We start from the raw sequence: 25,949 nt of genomic DNA on the forward strand, positions 1-25,949 counted from the left end.
ACAATGATGGCATGAGGCTCAAAGTGCCTAGATGGAGCAGTGCTAGCCATATGTTTGTACATAGTGCTGTTCCCACATGTGCAGCTGTTCTCGGGAATCTTATGTATAAATGCATGGGTTCTAATAGACTTCTAATAGATGTTTTTAGTTGCCAGAGGAACACAGTAACATCTTCATGAGCTCAGAGGTTAAAACTGATAAATAATGAGGATGGATGCTCTCTGCCGAAATATTCCTGGCATCTTCCATGTTCTTTCAGCAAACAGTTGAGACAGAGTTGTCTTTGGTTTCACCACTATTTACCTGCTGTTATACCTGCCATTCAAAGTATTCTTAAAAGATTGTCTGTTAGTCTGCAGTTCATGTGAGCAAACCAGCTGAGGAGATGAAAAGTTAAAACTTGAGTTAAAATGTTGTTTTAACTTGAGCCGAGTTAAAACTCAAGTTAAAATGTTAAGTTTTAACATTTTAACTCAACAACCTCTACCTAACTAGAGGTTGTACACAACCTCAAGTTGGGTAACCCCAAGGTATTCTTAAAAGGTAGAGTCTCTGAGAACAGTTCTTAAGGATACAGTCAGTGTTTTCAGCAAAGTTGAGCTGACTGTCCAGGAATGACTCGAGGTATTTAAAATTTGCCACAGTTTCAACAGGTTGGCCATCAAGTGAAAGTGGAATCACTTTCAGTTCTTGTTTATCTCATTTAATTAGCTCTACTTCCTTAAGGAAATGCAAAGGTATGTTCTTTTGTGAGGGAATTTATCTTTTACGGTGCCAGTAATGCCGAAATTAATAGTAAATAATAAAGACGTTGTGGTATTCTGATTTAGTAATGTAATTATATTGGTTGTGTTACCACCCCCACGCCACTAGAGGCAGTAGCAGGCCCCGAAAAGATGCGACTAAGAAACAGATTTAGAAGTACACCGAAAGCTACAGAATTTGTTAAAAACTGTGAGCTGCGCTGAAGTAAATAAAAGAAAGAAGTTCAAATACATTCTCAGACTGAAACGCCTTCTTAAAGGTGAAAATATATCACAGATTTCAAAAGAAAATAAAAACGGAAGTATAGGTATAACGCCCCCTTCACTTCCGGATTGCAATGGTCCCATTTCCAAATAAGGTATGAGACCGACAGTGGTCCGTCCCCGCCCCTTTCTGTTTGCCGCAGCGAGGTCCTTCTCCCTCATCATGGAAACCACACGAATAAGTTCATACGATGCAGCTTTTAAGTTGATGACTAAAGCTCTGGCAGTACAGGAGGGAAATAGAACCGCACATAAGCTCGGTGTGAACAAATCCATGGTTCGGCATTGGAGACGGAGGGCTGCGTCCTTAATGGCAGATTTATTAAGTACACTGCCCTCTGCTGCGAACTTGTAAAAAACTGAGAGCGGCGGAGATGCCAGCAGCTTATAGCCCGGTGCGGCATATAAGCAAGAAAGTTTTTTTTTAAAAACTTTCTAGATGCAGCTTATAGTAAGGTGCGCTCCATAGTCTGGAAAATACAGTAAAATTAAATATGACCTAAATACAGAATAAATTAAAGCTCCTCAAAATAGCTTTCAAAATAAAAGTGTCACAAAATAAAATACCATTATGAAATAAATAAACAACAATGAAATAATTACATAAATCTTGAAAAAAAACAAATAAAACAGTGATTGACAAAATAAGCTCCCCATTAAAAATATTTTCTTTTACATTTATTTTGCTTTTATTTTATGGTGACATGTATTTATTTAATGGAGTATTTGTTAATTAGTTATCAATAACAGTATTTATTTATTTTTGAATGAAGCAGTTTCATTTTTTCATGTTTCTGTTTGGAAACTTGGTGCACATTTTCTCTAAAAGTTAAGCTGTGCCATCTGTTTCTGATTGAACAGAAATTGACTTTGATATCAACAGTAAAAGAAGCCTCCATCAATATTAATATTTCAAGGTTCTTAAGGATTTTTTTTGCATCTTGCAGTCTGCTCTTGGTGTGAACTCACTTAGGTAGCCAGACTTGCAAACTTTCTGACAGCAACAGATATTACTTTCTAATCTGATATACCAATATAATTTTTATCAGAAGGTGCAGACAGCTCTTTGGATCTAAATGTGCTGTTCACTCTCACTTCAGCAGTCAGGAGCACACAGAATATGGAGCTTAAATAGTCGAGTCTGAGTAAGAAAATACCCAGATAGCACAGAATCATTGAAACAACATTGAATCAACGTTGAACGCTGACATTGAAACAACATTGAAAGTGGTCGGTGACTTGTATGTTGAATCAACGTTAGGGTTTCAACCATTACTGACATTATATCAATGTTGATTCAACCATCATCTGTATGTCAACTTGTATGCATATTTGTGTTGATAGTACATTGAATCAGTTATGAATCAATGTTGATTCTACATTATATCAATGTTGAGTCAACCATCATCTGAACGTGGATCTGCATCCGGATTTCGGTTGATTCTACATTGAATCAATGTTGATTCAACACTCATTTGACTGTGGATCTGCATGCATATTTGTGTTGATTCTACATTGAATAAGTTAGGAATCAATGGTGATTCAACCATCATCTGACAGTGGATCTGCATGCATATTTGTGTTGATTCTACATGGAATCAACGTTCATTCAACCATCAGCTGAACGTGGATCTGCATGCAGATTTGTGTTAATTCTACATTGAATCAATGTTGATTCAACACTCATTTGACTGTGGATGTACATGCAGATTTGGGTTGTTTTTATATTGAATGAAAGCTAAGGATTTATGTACATTTTAGGTCTGATAGGTCTACATCATAACATGCCACTAAAAGTTTCTTCACTGGTGTTAAACACTGTATTATTGGCAGATGATGCGTAAACTGTGTACAAAAGTTTAAAAATGACATGGGTTTGATTTAACATTTTATTTAAGAAAAGAGGGACAGATCTTTAAACATATTTGATTCCTTTTTGACTGTCAAAACAACAGTATGTTGTCCACAGAAGAACAGAGTCCATGAAGTTAAGCTTTGTACTGTATGAAGTAGGGAAACAGTACAAGTTGTGGTAACCCCAGTTTGACTCTGGTTGGCGTCACTTTGATTCCTTGCGATGTCTTCCTCTCATTCTGGTGCGTAATGAAGCCACTTCTTGACAGTTTTGCTGCAGTCCTCAAGAGTCAGCTTTCGGTCAAACTGCAGAGCAACAGCTGAAAAAAATAAAAGTGAGGAAGGTGCCAGTTAGAAATATGATAAACATTTGAAAAGTTCTGAAACAGAATGAAAGATTAAACAGTGAACTGGTTACAGGTCTGAGAACAAATACAAACCATATAGTTCCCCATGTACACTCACTGTTAAATTAATATCTTAATCTCTCATTAATATTTATCTTAATGTTTACATATACAACTGCATTTACCCATCAAGCTGCAGTATAGTGTAGGATTTACGATATTGATATTAAATCAATATTTAAAATAAAGGGCTGTTTATCAGAAAACCTAACAATAAAACTCAGGGAGGATCAGGTTTATTTAACACACCAGAGACAAATAAATCGAACAAAAGGTGATTTATAGTGTAGTTGGAAAAATTATAATTTATACAGAATAAACTTCCATCAAATAGCTGGTTCAATCTTCCATCAACTACAAATATTTCCAAATAAGTTGATTAAATTCCTTAAAAAGTGTCTATATGCTAATAAAGATCCCACACAAGTAACAATAGTCCAGTTCAATTTAACCAGTTACCAATCCAAGGATCAACAGACTGAATCAGTCATTAGCAGGTTTAGTTCAGTGTTTCACCTGCCTTACATGTTAAGTGTTTCCTTTCTGCCACACCTGGATTGAATCTGTGGATGATTAACAACCTTCTGCACTTCTTGATGGCTGCAGACGGTCATGTAATCATCCAACTCAGCTGTTCTGGTACAGAGGCTCATTTAAGCACGACCCTAAGCATATCATAATAAAAAGTTAAAAACAAGTGATTACTATCACAACAATTTAAAGCCCACCTGGAGCAGCCAGCCTTACACTTCCTTGTCCACCACATGCTCTCCCAGATCAAACAATAGGCCCCGCCCTATTTTAAAAACTCAAATCCCACAAAATCTTGCAGGATTTCATACTTAGGCCTGGAGTGGTGGGTAGGATGAAAATAATACAAAAGGAGACATGACCTCAATTATTAAAAATATCCGTTTTGCCCCAAAATAACCAGGATTACTATGGGCCCTTATTTTTCAATAAACACATTTGAGATCAAAGTAATATTGAAAAACTTACCATAAAAGTGCTCAGCGGAGAATTCAATTCAGAAGCCGGTAGCAAACAAGCCAGCAGCAAAGTGGCTGTTTGGTTGGGACAAACCACAAGTGTAAAATTGGGGAGGTGGACTGTACAACTCCTAGTACAGACTTGTAGATGTTTTTGTGTCAACACATTACGCACAGTCAGTAATAATATTTACAGACAAGTAAGAAAATGTACAGAAAGGAATCACAACCCACTGTTCTCAACATGTAGTGCTTAATTTGAAACATGATTAACCCCCACCTAGTAATAAAATGTTCTGACCCAGAGCTCAAGGAGGGGAGGGAAGAAGGAATGAGAGGGGGTAAAGAGGAGAAGGTTGGGAGGAGCGGCTGGGTGGGGGAGGTTTGGGAGGGAGTAGGGGGAGATGAGGAGGTGATGAGGGCTGCAACAAACTGCCCAGATTGCACACAACGGTAAATAAACGTTGAATTATACACAGCAAAAAGTCCAGTGTTGATTTAATTCCCACAGAGTTGATATTAACATTTTTTTGACGTTTATATAGTCCACATTCTTATGTGTTAAATTAACACTTTCAAAATAGTTACATGTTTAACACTGGATCAGAGTAAATTTTTAACTCACAAAACAGAGTTAAATTAACTCTGTTTGGGATGCAATGGTTAACACTGATAAAATAACAATTTTGTTTGTGTTAATTTAACACTTTCAAGTGCTAGAAATTTACTCCAAAATGTGTAACTTCATGGTTCTGGTTAAAATGTATTATAATAAAGTAAAACTAAAACAAATAAATCAATTTTAAACAAATGTTTTATTTATGCAGCTGTGTTTCCAACATTTTAAACTGTTGTACAGTGAACAACATTCAATAGCATTCCATACAAGTTTTGAATATCTAAAGACTTATAAAATTTTTGATCTGGGATTTTCAGAAGATATCTTTCACTATAAAAATACCCCTGAAAGCATGAAAATGAACAAATGTCTCTGTAAATAGCTGTTTAGGTAACAAAGGAAAAGTGATTGCCAATTAATAATATATTGCTTATCTTGCTCTTAAGTCCCCCACTCCAGGTGATTCCTTCATTTTGCCAACATCAATGTTATTCAATGCAAAAATTTATAAAAATTCATTAATGCAGGTTCATTAGAGATAGCACAAAATGTATTTTGAATAACTCATCAAATGCTGCAAGAAAGCAGTTTGTTTGGCATGGGATGAGTCACTTATCCAAGATGATGTAGAGGATGTCAATCTTGCTCTTCTGACAACACACAGCAAGGAGGTATGGCTGCAGACCCCGTTGGTCCCGGAGATGTTCCTCTGAACTTCAGCATGACTAAAATGAAAGAATACATACACCAAACATAAGAAACCAGACATACGGCCACAACCATTATAAAACTTTAAGGATTCATAAAAACCAATAAAAGAAATTAATATTTTCCCAGACATACTCAAAGCTGCCATTTAATCACCTGCTGAACGTAATGTATATAAAAGCAAAGTGATAAATTACTACACATACTTTTATTTCAATTACCTTATAAAAGACAGCAAGTCTCTCGACTGCATCCCACGCACTGATTCCTGGAGACTTCAGGTGGTTTTGGAAGGAGATGTCACCATCCTCAAGTACTCCTCACTGATTGGTTTAGCAGGAAGATGCCTAACAGGAGATTTCATTTTAGTGAAAAAATTGGGACTTTTTAAAAATAGATTTAGAAGTGCAAAAACACACTTACCTATTTTTATCAATCCTGTGAGCATCAGTATGTTCACCACTTGTCTTCTTATGGCATCACTGAGAGTTTCTGTTGTTCCACACTCCTGCAGAACTTCTTCACCACCAGACATCATTTTGTAGGGCACTTCAACCAGCTATGAAATGAAGAATAATTAAACAAAGAGAAATATATGGAGAATTTAGATTACCCAAAAATGGCACAACATGTTTAAAGAGTTTAGGGGCACACTGAAATCATGTTACCTTTTTAGCAGACACTCCATTATCAGCATTCTCAGGTTTAGACAAAGCAAAATATAACTTAAGTCAAGTGTTCCTCTCAGTGCCATACTCCTATGTACGTAAGAGGACGTAACACGTCAGCGTTGCTAATAATTAGCCATGTGAATGTACAGGCTGGTAGCATTTAAATTACCATGGCCAAAATTATGATTTTAAATGATAGAAAAATATAACTTTAATTTTCATAAATACACGGCCGATAATTGTGTGTGTGTGTGTGTGCGTGTGTGTGTGTAACCCTTTTGCTGCTAACAAAAGGGTTAGCAGCAACCCTTTTGTCGGTTGCTGCTAACTAGCAACCCACAAAAGGGCTGCTAGCTAATACATCGAGTATAGCCGTTGCAAAATAGACGAAGTATTAAATTAGTGGAAAAAGTCACATGACTATCAACTTAAAAGCGCTTAACCAAAGATTTAAGAAGTTGTACTTACCGTTTAGAACAACAGGAGAAGAAAAAAGGGAGCGGTTATCAAATTCCGCTCCAAGGAAGACGATGAAGGAGGGAGGAGCTTATTTTCCTCCAATCAGACTGGAAACCATTTAACTCAGCAAATGTTAAAACAACACTTAACGAGTAAAATCAACCCTGATGCAATCAACTATTGGAAATAACTTTAACACTGGGTGCCATTTAACGCCATTTAACGCCATCAAGGGTTAAAACAACTCTTAATGAGTTAAAGTCAACTCTGAAGCCTTTAACCCTGAAATTTTAACTCTTCAGTTTTTGCTGTGTAGTCAGAATGGTTGATTTTTGGTTGAGGTCAACAACTGACGGTTGATCAACCATCAAACAACCATCCACCTCCAGCCAAGTAACCAATGTTGAAACTGTGTCATTGAGTCAATGTTGTTTTGTGGTTGAAATCTAATGAATGAAATGCTAATGTCTGATCAACGACTGATCAATGTTGAATCAATGTTGAATCAATGTCAGCTCTTTTGCCACACCCCTTCCCCTCCTCTCCTCCTCATCAGAGCTCTTAAATATCTGATTATAGACTGAGAAAGTCTATAATCAGATAACCCTGTTGAGAAAGGTCTATTTAATGTTAAAGTTACTTTCCCTCAATGGAATATATACTAGTCAGTCCCAGTGACCGTTTCACTCACGGTTTAGCTGATGTGTTTCCTGGGTAAAGATCAACCAAAAAACGCAGACCAACCTCCCCGCCCCTCGCTCAACAGTTTCTGGTAGCGCAGGCAATAAACGTCAGAGGCCTGGTGATTAGCCCCGCCCCCCGGCCCAACGCTGACTTGTTCCACTAGTGAATCTGGGTACAGAACAGAATCACAACTCAGTGTTGTCAACACATAGTGCTTAAGTTAAAACGTGATTAACCCTCACCTAAAAGGGGTTGTGCTGTGGTGGCGCAGGGGTTAAGCACAAACCACAATCAAGGACTCAGTCCTCAACACAGCTGTCACAGGTTCAATTCCTGACCTTGGCAACCTTTGCTGCATTACCCTCCTTCTCTCATCACCCACTTTCCTGTCAAATAAAGGCCACTAGCCAAAACAATCTTTTAAAAAATAAAATGTGAAAAATGAAAAACGCTCACTTAAAATTAAAGTTGTTTCACCCGATTGAGGGGTAGATGGGCCCAGGTGGGGGGAAAGAGGTGTGTGTGTGTTTTTGGCGGGTGGAGGGAAGGGGGTTGGGCGTTTGAATGGCAGGCGGTGGTGAGGGGTGCAAAAAACACCTGAACACTTTGATTACTAGTTTTTCCCCAAACCTTATCCTCAAGGCAAACTGACCTGCATGCTTTCAGTTCAGCAAAACCTTGTTAATCAAATGTTAATTAAAATCATGTGTGCTGAATTAGGGAAATGGCTAAAACTTGCAGGGCAGTGTGCCTGGTGCCAGTGCTGAAAAACACTGGATTCAATGTGGCATTTCAATCAATGAATGTTAATTGGCTAGAATTGAATGGTTGTTTGATGGTTGATCCAGCTTCTGTCGTTGACCTGAACCATACATGCAGCCTTTGTGATCATAATTCAACATTGAATTAACATTGTGTGCTATCTGGGTAGTTCTTCCCCAAACCTTGACGTCAATCAAACTGACCTGCGTTTTTTCAGTTCAGCAAAACCCCGTTAATCAGACGTCAATTAATATCATGTGTGTTGAATTAGGGAAATGCCTAAAACTTGTAGGGCCTGGAGGACCAGTGGTGAAACACACTGGATTCGACGTTGGCATTTCATTTATTTGATGTCAACCACAAAACAACATTGATTCAATGACACAGTTTCAACATTAGTTAATTGGCTAGAATTGAATGGTTGTTTTATAGTTGATCCACCATCAGTTGTCGACCTCAACCAAACATGCAACCTTTGTGATGATAATTCAACATTGAATTAACATATTTTCCAACAAGCCAACAGCGAAGCAGCTGTGTGTTTGGGACATCCCACTCATGTAAATGGTGGGGGTGGACCGCTCCGCTCCTTGTAGTAAGTTGTAGATGTTTTTGTGTCAATATATCACACACACAGTCAGTGAGAATTGTTATGAACAAGTAAGAAAATATACAGAAAGGAATCACCACCGACTATCCTCTGCAGTGGTTAATTTAAATGTGATAACCCCCGCTCAGTAATAAAATCCTCTGACCCAGAGCGCTGATGAGGAGGAGAGGAGGGGAAGGGGTGCGGCAATACATCTGACATTGATTCAATATTGATCAGATGTTGATCAGACATCAGCATTTCAGTCATTAGATTTCAACCACAAAACAACATTGATTCAATGACACAGTTTCAACATTGGTTACTTGGCTAGAGGTGGATGGTTGTTTGATGGTTGATCCACCGTCATTTGTTGTCTTCAACCAAAAATCAACCATTAATCAGACTTCGGCATTTCAGTGATCAGATTTCAACCACCAAACAACGTTGATTCAATGTCACAGTTTCAACGGTTTGATTGGATGGTTGTTTGATGGTTGATCCACCGTCATTTGTCGACTTCAACCAAAAATCAACGATTCTAACTATTTTTCAACGTTGATTTAACATCATGTGCTATCTGGGTATACACCTGTGTGCGGTTTTAGCCACTTTGAAGTGGGAATAAATGTGGAGGTGCTTTGATTTAACATTACCAGAAACTGCACTTTTTATTACATTTAGCAGAAAATTTAAAAAAGTATTTTATTACACTTATAGTGTTTATATATAATACTTGAATTTAGTATGGCTGAAAACCAATATAAGAACTAATTTACTGTTCAAATAATTGTAAAAACCTAGAAGGTATAATGTTTTTTACATGACTGAAGTTGTTGTATAAAGTATTTTTTTCAGGCACTGTAGAGGTTCCTGATCCTTAAGAGAACCCATGAACTGCTTTAACTGCAGGAGCCCTGAAGTCCAGGGTGCAAACTAAGTATGTCAACCTAACAAAGACAGCTGGTTCTGTTTTTTGGACAACTGTAGAACCTCTGGAGATGATGATACAAATGTGGATTCTTCATAAAATCAAGAAAATTATGGACAACCCTGACCACCCTCTTCATGAGCCCAGACATTTGTGAGAATGTCTGGTGTCTACAGTGTTTTCAGTCGGAAACTTCTTCAGATTCACTGTAATAAAGATTGCTACAAAAGGTCTTTCCTGCCAATAATAACTCTTTGAAGAATTTGAATTAATACGAATTACAACATTTAATTTTCCTCATGGATCAATAAAGTACTTTTAAATTGAACTGAATTTAAACCACCCTGTTGCTATGATTATGCATAACAAAATAGCAAAGTATGAAAAATATTGCCAAAAGTCAGTCAAGTTAAACAGCGTCCAAAACAAGAAAGAACAGTTATCCAAAAAAAGCTAATTTTTCCTTATTTAATCTTAATTAAAACACAGAGCTACTCCAATGTGCTCCCACCTTAAACGGTGCAATTCTGATATGTACCATATATACTGTTTTAACATTGCTGCATAGTGACAGGATACTGCAGTGGATTCCCTGTATGAGCAATGATGCTGTGTCAGTATCAATGTGCTATTTGTGTGTGTCCAAACTATATTTCATGTTTGGGGGTAAATACCTGCTCTGTCCTGGCCAACGGTCCCCAAATCAGGAAAAATCCATGGGGAAGACCAGCCTGCTTGGGTGGGTGTCTGCTCAATCCCACCAACTTCTCTGGAATCCTGAGTGAGCTGTGGTCGGAGCGTTTGTGGACTAACTTGTTCTTGTAGTAAACGCTGTATGCGACAAAGGCAGCATACATAGTGCAGAGCAGCACAGAGAGGGAGGCCTACTGTAGCCTCAGCTGAAAGATTGGAAATATGTGAAAGAGGGACACTTTCTGTTTTATTCAACATCATAAACTCCTTCAGGTATTTTAAAGCTGAATATTTACTCTTTCCTCACCTACAGCATCTCCCATTGTTAATTTGAAGTGGAAAGCTGCTAAATCAGTCATTATTGTTTACTAAAGTATTTTTTAAGGTCATTTAAAATCATTCCAGCCTTTATGCCTGGAGTAGACATTAATTATTCATATAAGAATCAGAGCTGATGCTACACTAGGTGTGAGAGAGGATGTAGGAAGTGAAAGAAGAATCAATCTATGAGTGACTTATGTTTATAGAAAATACTTTTTCCCAGCAGAACATTAAGTTTATTTGCATGTATAGCTTAGCTATTTGTTAAGCTCTATCTTAGACAGATAACGCTACCTTCTTGCCTTCCTCTGACATCACAAAAAGGATTGGGAAACCCTATCTATTATGGAGATTAAGATTATGGAAATAATTAAGATTATGGAAAAGATGGATGGGGAGAAATTGGATTTGGCAGTAATATCAAGGTATTCCTTGATATTACTGCATGGCAGTATGCATGGCATCTCTATACACACACCTTTTGTTGTTTGTTTTCACTTTCTGTCTGAAATACCAAAATGTTGTTAGTTTTAAAAGAGATGTTTTCTTCCTTTGTCACATGATGGCCCAGGTTCCTAAGGACTTATCTGTGACATGCTTTGGTCAAAATACAGCTGGATTACAGTGACTAAGTATGTTTAGATGATCTTTTTAAATTTAAAACAACTCAGATTGAAAATGTTCATGACAGAAGGATGGAATGTTAAGTTTACAAAACTGTCTACAATTTCACATGGTTAAGTTTAGTTCAGTTTGGTTTAGCTGAAGAATGCATGTGTTTCTATGTGAAGTTTCATCTGTTTAAATCCACCAAATCAGCTACGACTCTTCAGTCCACTTTAACTCCATTAAGAACCCTGTAAGCTGAAAGGCGTGTTTCAATGTTATCTGGTCACATACTTGTTCCACTGAATCAGCAAAGGCTATGTGGTAAATTGGTAAATTCAGCATATCAATCAATCAGTCAAATTTTACTTGTATAGCACCTTTCAGCAACAAGGCATTTCAAAGTGCTTTACATCATAAAAACAGAAAAATACAATGTCATAGAATACAGTCAACATTACATTTTGCACATCAGATTATTGATTAATGTTTAATGATTAGGTTTAAAAAGCAACTCTGAAAAACTGTTTTTAGTCTAGATTAAAAGAAACTTTAAATCTGTGTTTCAACTGTTTGCAGTTTTCTGGAAGTTTGTTCCAGATTTGTGGTGCGTAGAAACTGAATGCTGCTTCTCCATGTTTGGTTCTAGTTCTGGGAATGCAAAGCAGACCAGAACCAGACGATCTGAGAGGTCTGGAAGGTTGGTACAACAGGACCAGATTTTAATGTATTGTGGTGCTAAACCTTTCAAAGTACTTTACATCATAAAAAGTAGATTTAAAAACTAACAATAGTATTTTAAAGTCTATTCTCTGAACTACAGGGAGCCATTGTAGCGACTTTAAAACTGGTGTCATGTGCTCTATCTTCCTGGTTTTAGTGAGAATGCCACCAGCAGATTGAGGATTGATTTGTTAGTCAGACCTGTGAAGACGCTGTTGCAGTAATCAATGCAGCTAAAGATAAACGCATGGATGAGTTTCTCTAGATCTCGCTGAGACATCAGTCCTCTAATCCTGGAGATGTTCTTCAGGTAATAGAAGGCCGACTTTGTGACTGTCTTAATGTGACTCTGAAAGTTCAGGTCAGAGTCCATCACTACTCCCAGGTTTCGGGCCTGACCGCTGGTTTTCAGTTGTAACAACTGAAGCTGTGCATTGATTCTAGATCGCTCCTCTTTAGGTCCAAACATAACTTCAGTTTTGTTTCTGTTCAGCTGGAGAAAGTTTTGGTTTGGCACATCCACACTTTTTTATCTGTTCTAAGCATCTGTTCAGTGATTGAATGGGGTCTGTCGAGAAAAGTCGAGCTCATCCCACTTCCCCATGCTGGAGATTTTAGTTTAATAATAACAATGAATAAAGTTATCTTTAAAACTGATTACACAGGTGACATCAAGACCCAACAGTAGAGTCAGACGGTAATAAAATTAATCTGGTTGTGTGTGTTGTTATAGTGTCCTGCAAACTTTGCTTTAATTCTACTTTTTTCTATTTAATCATAAAAAATCATAGTCAGGCAGAAAGAGAGTCATGGAACAGGAAGAGCAGGTTTCCTGAAGAAAGAGGAAGTTTCCAGCCTGCAGTGATTAAAAATAGTTCAGACTGCTCATTTTGAGCATTAAAGGTTTAAAGAATAAAATCTAGACATTTTGAGGAATTGGATAAAACCCAGAATAAAATACTTGAATTAATAATGATAACTTATAATTAAGCCAATAATTAATATTGGTTTAACCAGTGGTTGATGTTGGTTTGATTATAAGAATATTTACACTTATACTTATGAAAATACTTAAAGGTGAAAGAAGTAACTGTAACATGGTATCAAATAATTAGAATAATGGGTTATTCTTGGTTTCTTTTCAGAAATGTCTGTAATAACTCACATCATGATTATAATAAGAGTAACTAATAAGTAATGGTTATTATAAAATTATAAATGAATGCTAAATCAGAGAAACTAAAAGGTTATAAATGTGATTTTGACATTGAACTTGAAATGGTGTAAAATGTGTAACTGTAACTAAAGGTCACTGATGTTGTGTTGGAGGTAGATGGTAGGTGAAAGGTCAGGGGAAAAGAGGAACCGAAAGGAGAGCAGAGGTGACCAAGACATTAGGTCATTAGAACAGACATCATGTCTCCAAGATGGTGAGACATGATATGAGATCATCTGTCCAAGCAGAAACAGGAAGTGAGATTTTTGAGATGCAGGTGCAGAGGGCAAACAGAGAACTTCATAAGTTCAGTTCTAAAAAACAAGGGAGTTCATCTGAAGGTTGAGGCCAACCAAAAGGCCGTTGACGTCAAGGAAAAACGCACGTGAGGAAAGAAAGTGTGTGGCTGCTGATAAGAATAAAAAGACACCAGACAGGAGGATCGGGGTTCTTTGTTCTGCAGCGTTCGAGTCGAGCACACATGGAGATGCAGAATCAACGGAGGGCTGCGTGCTGATACCCCGGGACGACTGCTCGCTGCCCAAGGAAGGGACAAGATCCGTTTACCCACAACCCGGGATTCTGATTCGACTGCGGCCCTGCACTCAACCCAGAGGATTACAACGATGCTGCAGTGGACATGGGGAATATACCAAGATCTTTTGTGGATAAAGAACTGAGTTCGTTGAGGATTCTCACCAGTTCAACTTTGGATTTATTCTGAAAGGATTCTGCCAAGACAAAGACAGGACTCCATCCATGGGCGTTAAAGTTCTCTGCTGCCAAAGGTCAACTCTGCATCTGGGTTCGAGTAATACTGCCTCCCCCAAAGCCTCTATTTAGATTAAGACACAGTGTAGGGTTAGAAGTAGGAGTAATTTCTGATGATTCTTAAAAGTTTTAATTTCTTAATTTTTTCAATTGAGATGCTGTATGTCTTTTCCCTTGCTTAAGCCTGCTAATAAAATTACTAAAGTCTAATTTGATGTTGTGGACAGTTAAATTAATTGAGTCATTTAGATTTAATTTCTCTGATCATTGTAAAATCAATGCTTATGGTCCTAGTAACTTAGGGTGGCTTCGTACGTTCTTCAGTTCAGATAAATAATGTCCCTGTGACTTATTCCTAGTCACTAAAACTATCTAAGCCAGAAACAAGTGCACGTTAATAATTAGGGAAAGAACTACCGCTAACAGATGTGGTTCATGGGTTCGGACACCGGCAGGGCTACTCATAACGTCTGGATGTAGGTAGTTAGAGCTTAGACGAATCTTTCCCGCGCCCAGCTTAAACAAAAGTTCTCTAAATTCTTATCTGCGGTAATACCCGGGAATTAGAGTCTTTTCGGACCCGTGAGACGGAGAGCTGGTCAGTAGTCAGTCCGCTAGAGTTGGGAGGAGTTAAGGGCGTGGCTGAATACTGAGAATTAACAGGTCAGAGCCACCTGGTGACATTGTGTTGTATAGCTGTGTATCATTTGCGTAGCTAATCTTATTTCTTGTTATAATCTGAGCTAATGGGAGAATGTAGATATTGAATAAGAGGGGTCCCGGGATTGAGCCTTGGGGGAGCCACATCAATCAATCAATCAATCAATCAATCAATCAATCAATCAATCAATCAAATTTTATTTGTATAGCACATTTCAGCATCAAGGCATTTCAAGGTGCTTTACATAATTAAAAACAAAATAAAAACAGTGACTTCTGTTCGCTTCATTGAGAAGTTACTTACAAAGTTCACTTTGTTCTAAAAACAAAGAAATCCCTGTTCTTTATGTAAGATTCAAACCAGTTGAGCACTGGACCGTAGAGTCCGACCCAACTCTCCAGTCCAGTAAAATGTCATGATCAACAGTGTCAAAAGCTGCACTGAGGTCCAACTGAATCAGCACTGTGGTTCTCCCATATTCCGTATTTATATGGATGTCATTTAACACTTTTACAAAGGTACATCCGTACTGTGATGAGACCAGAAACCAGACTGGAAGGAGTCAGAGTGGTTGGTTATAGTTAGGAAGCTATTTAACTGTTAAAACATCTTTTTCAGTAATTTTGCTGATGAATAGGAGGTTGGAGATCGGCCTGTAATTCTGATTTGTCCAGATTTTTCATTTTTATCAGTGGTTTGATAACTGCTGTTTTTAAAGCCTGGAGGAAAATATCTGATGAAGAGGATGAGTTTACTATTTGAATCAGATCAGAGGGAATGACAGGCAAAACTTTCTAAAATAAAGGTGTGGTTAGGACATCCAGATAGCAGGAACTTGAGTTTAATTGATCTATAATTTCTTCTAAGATTTTATAATTGGGCTGCACAGTGCCACAATTGGTAGAGCTGTTGCCTTGCAGCAAGAAGGTTCTGGGTTTGAATCCTGACCTGGGGTCTTTCTGCGTGGAGTTTGCATGTTCTCCCTGTGCATGCGTGGGTTCTCTCTGGGTACTCCAGCTTCCTCCCACAGTCCACAAACATGACAGTTAGGTCATGTTTGGTCTCTCTAAATTCTCCCTAGGTGTGAGTGTGTGTGCATGGTTGTGTGTCCTGTCTGTCTCTGTGTTGCCCTGCGACAGACTGGCGACCTGTCCAGGGTGACCCCGCCTCTTGCCTGGAATGTTAGCTGGAGAGGCACCAGCACCCCTCCTGACCCCACTAGGGACAAGAAAATGGACAGATGGATGGTTTTATAATTGAAATTGGGTCATTTTGCCTGAATTTGTTATGTTGTTAGCATTGGTACTGGATTTAGTGTTGGTGTGCAGATTAAGCTTCTGATTTTTTCACATTTCCCTTCAAAAAAGCTAGCAAATTGGTTGCAGGGTGCATTAGTTTAAAATGTCACTGGTAGGTTTGTGAGCCTGTCAACTGTTGCAAATAAAGCTCGAGAATTGTTGATGTTTTTGTTTATGATATCTGCAAATAATGTTTCCCTTGCATGTTAGTGTTGAGTGATAGCTACATAGTCTATCTTTGTAGATTTCATAATAAACGTGAAGTTGAGTTTTACGCCATTTATGTTTGGCCGTACGGCAGAGTTGTCTAGCAGATCTAAATGTTTGTGCATTTTTCTATGGAGACTTGATCCTACCAGACATAACCTTCAATTTAATGCGGGCAATAGAATCAATAATATCTGATATTTTAGAATGAAAGCTATATACCAACTCATCTATATCATTACAACTTAAAAAGATCAAGGACTAGTTGAACATGTTGACCTAAATATGTAGCAATTTTTGGTAACACTTTATTTGAAGGGGTGTGAGTAAGACTGTCATGACACCGTCATAAACATGAATAAGTCTTCATGAATATTTGACTGTTGTCATAAAGCGTCATTTGGTAAATCATGACACTTTTAATACAAAGTTTACATTATTCAAAATGTCTTCGTTATGACAACTTGACATTAACGAAGAAATCATACGTCATAAATATGTCGTAATAGTAGTCATAATGATTTGTTATTACACTATCAAAAGCTTTAACAAAACAGCGTTTAATATTCCCACTACCTGATATAAAGCAAAACAAGTAGGACCAAAAATAAAGATTTCATTAAGCTGTATTACACTGTCAAATGATTTAATAAGAGTCAAAAACAATTTATTTTACCTCAAGTAAAGTGAAACAAGTAGCAACAATTATAAAGATGTCATTTAGTATTAGAGTGTCAAATGCAATGCTAACAGAATCAATGATATTAAGTCTTACCTCAAGTGAAGTGAAATACACTGGACTACTTATAACTACCATCATAACTGTAGAACAAACCCTTTGTACATTGGAATAAAACAAAAGATAACTTGTTCTAAGATAACAGAGGGTTTAACATCTAGTCAGCATATTGTTACTCTGAAATACTGATTGAAAAACTAAAACAGAATTACTTATTCTGTAACCTAAGAAAAATTTGTTTGGCAGAAGTTCAGACAGACTGCCACTGTTGTTATTCAGATTGCATCATTTAATGTATAGTTTTAGGAACGAGTGTATCTTTTCACTTAACGAGCATTTTAAATTATTTCCAACTAGATACTCTGGCTTATGGTTGTTAGCAAGAAGTTTATTAATAAATAAATAGATTTAACACCAGTTTTTAGTTGTCTAAAACATAACTTATTAACTCAGTTGGTGAATGTTGATTCCTGCTCCCCCTTCTGCACTTACCTGGCCGTCCCACCCCACTTCACCTGGAGAAAATGGCAACACAAAAATGACTTGCCTAATTTTCTTGGGGAATATTTCATCTGCTTCTTTCTCTGGTGGCTGGTCCTCATTATCATCCTGCACTCCTGCCTCTCACTGGTGGAGATGGTGTATTGCACTACTTAACACGTGTTTAGAAATGGGATCCAACCGACTCCACACACGTAAAACTTGTATCATTTGCCACAGTTCTCTACATTTGCCTCAGTCCTCGCACGCACAAGGGTTAAAACAGCCTTAAATAATGTTTCAAATGCCAAGTTCATAAGTGCTTTGTAGACCTTGCTGTAAAACTTTAGGATCGATTAAATTAAGAAAATTAAGACTAAACATCATGGCAGAGCTTTATAATATTACTACTTAAAGCTAATTAAAGTTTAATCGGTAATACTTTTATAACAAATTTATGTCAGATCATGATTTCTTGGTTAATGACAAGTTGTCATAATGAAGACATTTCGAATAATGTCAACTTTGTGTTAAAAGTGTCATTATTTACCGAATGACGCTTTATGACAACAGTCATAAATATTCATGAAGGCTTATTGATGTTCATGACAGGTGTTATGTCATGTTTATGACAGTGTCATGACAGTCTTATTCAACCCCCTTCAAATAAAGTGTTACCCATTTCTCTGATAGTTTGGTCGTTTTCCAGAGCAGAAATTTCGCCGCCCGCTCCATCCGTGTCATCTTGTCTTCATTATTTCCCAATCTCTCCTCCATATGAGTTACATTCTGTTCCAGGGACGTTGTCCTGACCATGATTTCCCCAATGCTCGTTTCAAGTCTAGTCAGTGCTCTCTTGTTGTCTGATACCGCTTCTGCGTGTTCTTTTCGCAGCCCTCGTAGCTCGAGAAGAATGGCCGAGTCACGGTCCTCGTTCGGCGGATCTGAGTATTCCGCTTCATGGCTCTGTACTTTCGCCATTCCGGTACTCTTTTCTTTTGCGCCTTACTCTTCTGTATTCTTTTCTTTCTTAACCATATTTTCCATGGATGTTCTATATTACTTTAAGAGAGAGTTTTCTTTATGTTCTACCGTTTTCACCTTTTACGCTAGTTTTAATCGTGTTCCGCAGAGCAGTCTTTTCTCCTGCCTTCTACAACATGGCGCCACCCGGAAGTCCTTTGTTTATATTTTTAATAGTGTAATTCTGTAAAGACAATATGTCTGGTGGTCTAGCTCTGATTTACATATCTTGCTAAATTGCGGGTTTGAATATTGCAATACTTTCCTATAACAAAATAGACATGCAGAAAGAAATTACTAATAATAAAATATCTTACATATGCATAGTTGTATGCTCTATATAGAGATTTTCCTTAGCTTTGATTGTATATCTCACAATTTTGTAATTTATCATTGTTTATTAAACTCTGAAAGCTGTGTGGCTTTGTTCATATTCTGTACTAGAATGTGGTTAGATGTGCCCCTTTTTTTGAGCACCTGTCATATAAAAGTTAATACCTATAAACTTCAGACTTGGTTGAAAAAATTAAAACTCACAAGTAGTACAACCAATTATAACTCACAGATTAGTTTCTTTGGCTATGGTTCAATGAAAAACTAGATCAAATTACAGCTCTTGGGTTTCTGTTTAAAGTCATGAACTGTTTGTGGCCCCCTCTGGATGTTGGGAAATATTTCCCACAGATCTTGTCCAGGAAAAGGTTTACATTTTTACTTTGGAGTTTATCTATAGGTTGATTCAATAAGATATGAAAGTTGAGAAAGAGCCTGAAGGTTAAAACAAATGTGATTATTAGACTGGAAATTTATGAAAGACTAACTTAATTTTGGAACAAACTCTAAAGGTAGTTAAAATTGCACAGTTACAGCTGGCAGAAAAATGTAATATGAGTAGCATGCAGTGGAGAGAGAATGCCCCAGCCAGGGACCTAATCCTAGCAGCCCTTCTGCACCCCCCTCCCCCCCACCCCACACTAAATATCTCTGAAACCCAGAAAAAAAAAACAGTCAACAGTGTAGCTCTGTTTCACCCTCAAAGCTGAAACAGAACTGTGGTTAGGAGTAAAGGTTAGCTTAGTTGAATGCTAGTTGTTTAATAGTCAATACAAATCTGATCTGATTGAAGAACTGTCACTATAACTACCGTTGAAACTCAGACATCCTGTTGTAATGTGTTCTAGGTTACCTTCAGGAAGCCTACCTGTGGACAAAGCAAGTTCTGTCCATCATGGAGAAGTCTATGGTCCTTCTGCAGGAAGTGACAGATGGTTCACTTTATGAGGGTGTGGCCTATGGGACCTACACCACCCGTTCCCTATTCCAGTACATGTTTCTGGTTCAGCGCCATTTTGCCATCGGCCACTTCAGCCATCCTTGGCTACTGAAGCACTTTGCCTTCCTCTACAGGACCATCCTACCAGGTAACTGGGTGAAAATCTTAAATAATTTTAGAATTTAATTTGTAACAATACGCCCTGAGAAAAGTTTTCATGCTTCTAAAATGTCAGTGAAGATTTCATGTAATAGACCAACAAAACGTAGGGTATAGTTATATATATATATTTTTGGTAACAGAAATATGTGGATGTGCTGTAACAACAACTCATTTGTGGCATTTCTCCACCAGCATTCACATGCACACATTGACATTTTGCTCAATCCTCTTTACAAAACAGTTCAATGTGATTGGTTGGAGAAGGTCTCTTGCCAAAGATTCTGAATTGGATTTATGTCTGGACTTTGCATGAGCCATTTTAACATATGGATATCATTTGATCTAAGCCATTCCTAAAAGACTAAAACATCTAATGAGGTTGTCAGTATCACAGGAGCACCACAGGGACCTGTACTCTCACCATTCTTTTTCACTCTGCATGTGTTAGACTTTGTGTGTAAACGTTCTGTCATTTGCAGAAATTCTATGCAGTCAGTGATGGTGAGCACAGAGAGCTGGTGGACTGCTTTGTGCAAGGGTCTCTAGTCTGCTCCTGGTCTGATTCACATTTGCATTTGAACTGCACCAGAGTTCACTTAACTGAACTGAGACCTAGCTTTTTAGGTGGACATGGTTCGCTTTTTTGGTCCGGATCAGAGTTTGATTTTGCATTCACACATCCTCAAACAAACTGAACTTTCTAGGCAAACGAACTGGAGTTTGCTTAAAGTGACTAAACAAGGTATAATAGACATATGGCGTGAATGAACCCTGAAGGTGCTTTTCCACTTGCAAGTCGCACTCTTTCAGAGTAAACAAGCTTTTACTTTAATATTTATACATAAACAGTCACTTTGTGACTTTTCAAATAAAATAACCATGTTTATTAGTACAACATAAATAAGGATGTAAACAGTGACGTGTTAAATGTTGAGTAATTATGCTCAAATTTGCATAAACAATTTCTTTAAATGCAAAATCAATATTCTCAAGAGTCGCAATAGTTTTACTCAAAAGAAAAAAGTATAGTGGAGTCAAACTATTCACATAAGTACAAAAAGCCACTCAAATTATTGTGTTCATTGGAGATAAAACTGTCTAATTCACAAATGCACAGGACAAGATTCACAAAGCCTGACGCCATTAGCTTGCAGAAGTGCTCGGTAGAACAGCTTACTCACTTATATCGCTAACTTGCACAATAACATTGTTTAAAATTAATAATCATAACATGAGTATAAATAGCTAGATGTGTTAAGACATATATTTCACTTAACACTCTTTTGATGCTGGCAGAAGCCAGGCTGAGGTCTAAACTGTCTGTGCTTCGACATGGCTACAGCGCTGTTGGAATGGGTTAATGTGATTGGCTGAAACATAGGTTACCCCAAAGTGGGGATCTGCTCATATGATTGGCTGAAACAAGGAAGCTATCTGATTGGTTGGTGATCATCTAATCAGATAAACAATTTACAAAAAAAAAGACATTTGTGGATGGAGATGTCAAGGAGTCTCAAAATTCACACACAAATGCAACACAACTCACAGGCCAGAAGCAGTTTGTAAATCAAGAGATATTTGTGTCTTCATAAAAAATGCAAGTGTGGATGTTGTTGTGTACATTTGTGAATTATGAGACAGTTTTAGTTTTCCATAGTTTTCTAATATACATCTCTGCACAGCAGCAACGTCTCCATTGCGTGTTTAAACCAGCGCGAGCGTCTTACATTATGACATGTTAATGTAACCAAAGAATAGAATTTACTAAACAAATAATCTTTTCAGGGGCCTTACCAGAAAAAGAAAAAAATGAAAAGCTGGCCAGCAAAAAAAAAAAAAAAAGAAAAAAAAAATCATGTAGAGCTTTATTGTGTGTGTCTGGTTCATACGAAAAATAGATGAAAAAGATCTGACTGGGATGGCAACACCATCCCAGTCAGATGACTGGCTGGGATGACTGCTAGGTCATCCCAGGCCCAGACTCGGCATCTGTGAACGACAGATGCTGAGTCATCTGTCGTTCACAGATGACCCAGCAGTCTCACGCTCTTCCTCCACAGGCAAACGTGCACCTCATCAATGTTTCTCTTGCAGACTTTTGTTCATAATAATGCACTAGCAGGAAAACGTATTATCAGGCATAAAGAAGTCAGGCGATCTGCAGAAGGTAGGCAGAGACTGGCATTTTTAAACTCTGCAAGAGGTCTGAAATTCTCAAGCCTGGGAATGTCCCTGGCATTCCTCTAGCAACTGTAATGGGCTCCATTTTAAAACAAAGTTTATTAGTCTTTATAACAAAGATATAACTCCATAAAATAATGAGCACCTCTTGATGAAAGTTAAATATTTCACTTAACATGACTAACTTTCCTATCATGACTAGGAAACAGTCATTTTAACTCACAATACCCACCAAACAGAAGTTTGGTTTCTAAACCATTACTGCATTACAGTCGACTTAGCACATAAAAATTCTTAGAAATTACATTACAAATCACCAATAATGCTCAGCTAGCAGGAAAACATTACATTATCAGGCACAAAGAAGTCAGGCGATATGGAGAAGGTAGGCAGAGTCTGGCATGTCTCAGCAACTCTGAAAATATGAAGCCCAGGAATTCCCCTAGTAACTGCAATTGAAAAACTGCAGTAAAGTGATGTACTTAGCTCTTCAAAGGACACACTACCCATGAAATAAAAACAATACAGAAAAGCAAATAAAATAGAATAAACAAATAAAGTACAGCTGGGTTACATCAACAGTGGAATCTGCTACTGTCAAACTTTTTTGTCTAGTTTTCAGGGTCTGCGTTAGGTCTGTGGAGAAATAGATTTCTGGTAAAATGCGTATTTCTTCTACTTTCTCTGTTGCTTATTACATTCATACTTTGTGAGAATGTGGGTTTTTGTGTGTATTTATTAGTTAATTTAGTCCCTGTGCAAGACCTTTATTGTTTCCGGCTGTCTCTCGTTTTCCTGATAATCCCCTGTGTATTTAACCTCACCTGTTCCTTGTTTCCCTGCTGGATCCTGGTCATTGTCTTTTTGTCATTGTTGCATCTACCTGAATTTGTGTTCAGTCCTTGTTCCTCCCCTGTTCTGGCGTTTTGTTCCTTGAGAAACTACATTAAACACATTATTTCACTTTATATCCTGGGTCTGATCGCTGTCTCAATCCTCATCCACAAACTACTTCATGACATACTTGTTCCCTAGACAAATGATTGACTCTGATTACATGCTGTAGTTATTATTACTGGTTTCAAAGAATGCTGTCAGCACCAGAAACCATGGTTTTTCTGACGTAAATGCAAAGTACAGAATAGTGTGAACAAAATCATACTTGTGACCACAGACTGTGTATTTTCTAAGGAGCCCTTTGTAGATCACTGTGTAATCTACATATTCTTTAAAGAGATTTTTAAATGGACTTTTTTTCCACTTTGCCTTTTTGTTGTGCCTGAAGTTCTGTCTCTGTTTTAATCCTCCCACCAGGATTTCAGCGGACCGTGGCCATCGCAGATTCCAACTACAACTGGTTCTACGGGCCAGAGAGCCAGCTGGTCTTTTTGGATCGCTATGTGTTGCGTAATGGCAGTGGGAATTGGCTGGCAGATCTGATTAATCAAAACAGGATTACAGAAGGGCCAGGCCAGGCTGGAAAGGGCCAGCGATGGTGCACTCTGCACACAGAGTTCATTTGGTGAGCTGCTGAATTTTGTTTTAGGGTTTACTGGTAGTGTGCCTTGCATGTCTATGCTTTTCCTCTTTCAGGTACAGATAATGCCCATGCTTTAGAAACTGAGCACTACTGTTTGGAATAAATGCCTGTATGCATTTATTCCAAAATGCATAAAAGCATTCCAACTAAATCATTTCCAGCTCCTCATGAGGTGTTGGTAAACAGATGGACTTAAGTGTACCATTTTGTCATCTTTGGAGAAGTGGAGTCTTTCGTTTCACCGTTAAGAACAAATACGGTGCTCTGCAAAACTGCTGAGTGATCCCTCATGTCTTAATGTTTCTTTTCGGTAGCTGCAAGATGAAATCTAAACTGATTTGATCTGGAGCTCTTGAGGCTTCATGGAAGTTTTACATTTTACTTTTAGTTTTGGCTTCTTTCCAATAGATGGACCTTTTTTAGATGTTTGTATTAGAGTATCCTCTACTGGATGAGTGTTCTCTTTTTAAAGAACACACTGTACACAATCCATAATGTGAGAGATAATCTGCAACTCATTATCCTGCTTGTCCTGAAATTATTTTGTGATTCAATGTCATTTAGCTTTGCTCCTGTCTTTAACTCTACCAACCTCTAACCAGTTCAGTTTAGAGCTTTAAATCCTTGACTGAACAGAGTCATTTCAAATAGGGATGCACAATATGTTAACATTAATGGTCGGCAGTTGTCATGTTTTAACATGAGCCTCATAAGTAAAGTTGGGCTAACATAGTCAATGTTAGCCCAGCTTTGCATGTAATTTCTGGAAGGGAGAGGAGTCAGTTGATCATGTGACAGTGAGTGATGCAGCAGAGCGTTATGGGGTGTTTAACTGAAGCAGAGAGGCAGTGTTGTGGTGTGGTCATTTTTTCACAATGTCAGAGTATGGAAATATACATACCACTAGGGCTGTTGTAAACGAATATTTTAGTAATCGATTAATCGAGTAATCGGATAAAAAAAATTCTAAAATGAAATATTGGTAAATCTGGCATAATACCGGTGTTACTATCAGATATCAATATCAGTCCAATTGTTCACATTTGAGCATCCCTAACAGTTGCTTTTTTGTAGTTTAGAAAACTAACCTGTAACAATAATAGCTCACTTTCTAAGTTAACCAGAAGAAAAGTTATAGAAAAATCTGAAATTATATTGAATTTAATAACAAAGAGGCAGGCTCACAAATATGCTTATAAAAAATGTCTACAATCCAGCTTTTAGTTTATGTATTCATCTTCAGTGAGTTTAACAGATTAATTAAACTCACCTTGCCACCTAACCTGTCACGCTTTGGGTTTGAAAATACGGGAAATGCCGCCTGGAGTGGGAGGAGAGGGCGAATGAACGAACGTAAGATGGGGTGGAGGGGAGGAAATAGACCAGCGGACTGACGAACCGTTAGACCGGGGGACGAACACGGGGGGAAGCAAAACGGGATATTTACGACACCTTCACTGGTCACACTCAGAAACTCATCTACCAGCCATGTACGATGCGCTCCGCCACCCGTTTCTTCAGACCGGGATATGAAATTTATTGTGCGGTTCGTCGGTAAAGCTACATTTACACGGTAAGCATCAGCTACTCAGCCGCCCGCCCTGTTCAGTCTATCCGCTCACCTCAGCGCTCTTCCCGCCGTTCGCTTTCAATCAGCAGCCCCGGAGGAGAAATGCTGCCGTACTCCAGGCATTCCCCAGTCATTTTAAGGATGCTTATTGGTTCCCCAAAAACGATAAAAAGTCGGGCACTATCATCAATCAATAAAATCCCCAAGGGCCAATCTTGAAGATTGGACTTTATGCCGCTGAGACTTAGCTTTTGTCAACAACTCAGAGGCGGAAGTGAGAGCTCCGCGCAACGCAAATGAAGTCCCGGCCGGAACACGGTGCGCTAACTAATAAAACATAAATTAACAAAGCTTCGAGGCAGGAAAATTTTCCTCGAGGAATTTTAGTAATCGAGGTACTCGAATCATTCGAGGAATCGTTTCAGCCCTACATACCACACCATTCACTATATGCAGCACATTAAAAACAAGATATGGCCGACCAAAGAGATATATCTCTAAACTTTAAGAGAGGATACAAAACAGACAATGAAAACAATTAATCAAACAAGGTCAGTCAACCACAGAGTAAAAACCCAAAGAATAGTGTGAGTTTTCAACAGAGATTTGAAAACTACTACTCAAGTAGCTTACCTAATGTAGAAAGGAAGATCATTCTACAGCCTCAACTGAAAATGATCGGCCTCCTCTAAATTTATCGCAGCAATTTTGGAATGAGTGCAAAGATGCTAACTCATACTTTCTTGTTCTAGTTAAAAATGGTATTGCTGCATTTTGGACCAGT

The 25,949-nt window shown here is 38.0% G+C and overlaps 1 protein-coding gene and 2 long non-coding RNA genes across 4 annotated transcripts in view; 1 reads left to right on the forward strand and 2 right to left on the reverse strand.

Annotated features, from left to right (window-relative positions):
* dse (dermatan sulfate epimerase) overlaps positions 1-25,949 on the forward strand; it is a 73,347-nt gene that overhangs the window by 27,042 nt on the left and 20,356 nt on the right. For both annotated transcript variants that reach the window (XM_088002234.1, XM_088002237.1), the window contains 2 exons: positions 19,621-19,860; positions 23,370-23,577. In XM_088002234.1, the coding sequence (XP_087858360.1) occupies positions 19,621-19,860; positions 23,370-23,577 (448 nt within the window). The remainder of the gene's footprint in view (positions 1-19,620; positions 19,861-23,369; positions 23,578-25,949) is intronic.
* Positions 2,904-4,025, reverse strand: LOC148153188 (uncharacterized). The gene is made up of 2 exons (XR_015761871.1): positions 3,842-4,025; positions 2,904-3,202 (listed from the first exon to the last, which is right to left on the reverse strand). It is a non-coding gene; the product is annotated as an uncharacterized LOC148153188 (long non-coding RNA).
* LOC148153189 (uncharacterized) lies at positions 5,349-6,155 on the reverse strand. Its single transcript, XR_015761872.1, has 3 exons — positions 6,029-6,155; positions 5,827-5,952; positions 5,349-5,622 (listed from the first exon to the last, which is right to left on the reverse strand). It is a non-coding gene; the product is annotated as an uncharacterized LOC148153189 (long non-coding RNA).

Source organism: Poecilia mexicana, unplaced genomic scaffold (genome assembly GCF_051168715.1).
Source record: "Poecilia mexicana isolate PSO_F unplaced genomic scaffold, ASM5116871v1 scaffold_21, whole genome shotgun sequence".
Lineage (NCBI taxonomy): Eukaryota > Metazoa > Chordata > Actinopteri > Cyprinodontiformes > Poeciliidae > Poecilia > Poecilia mexicana.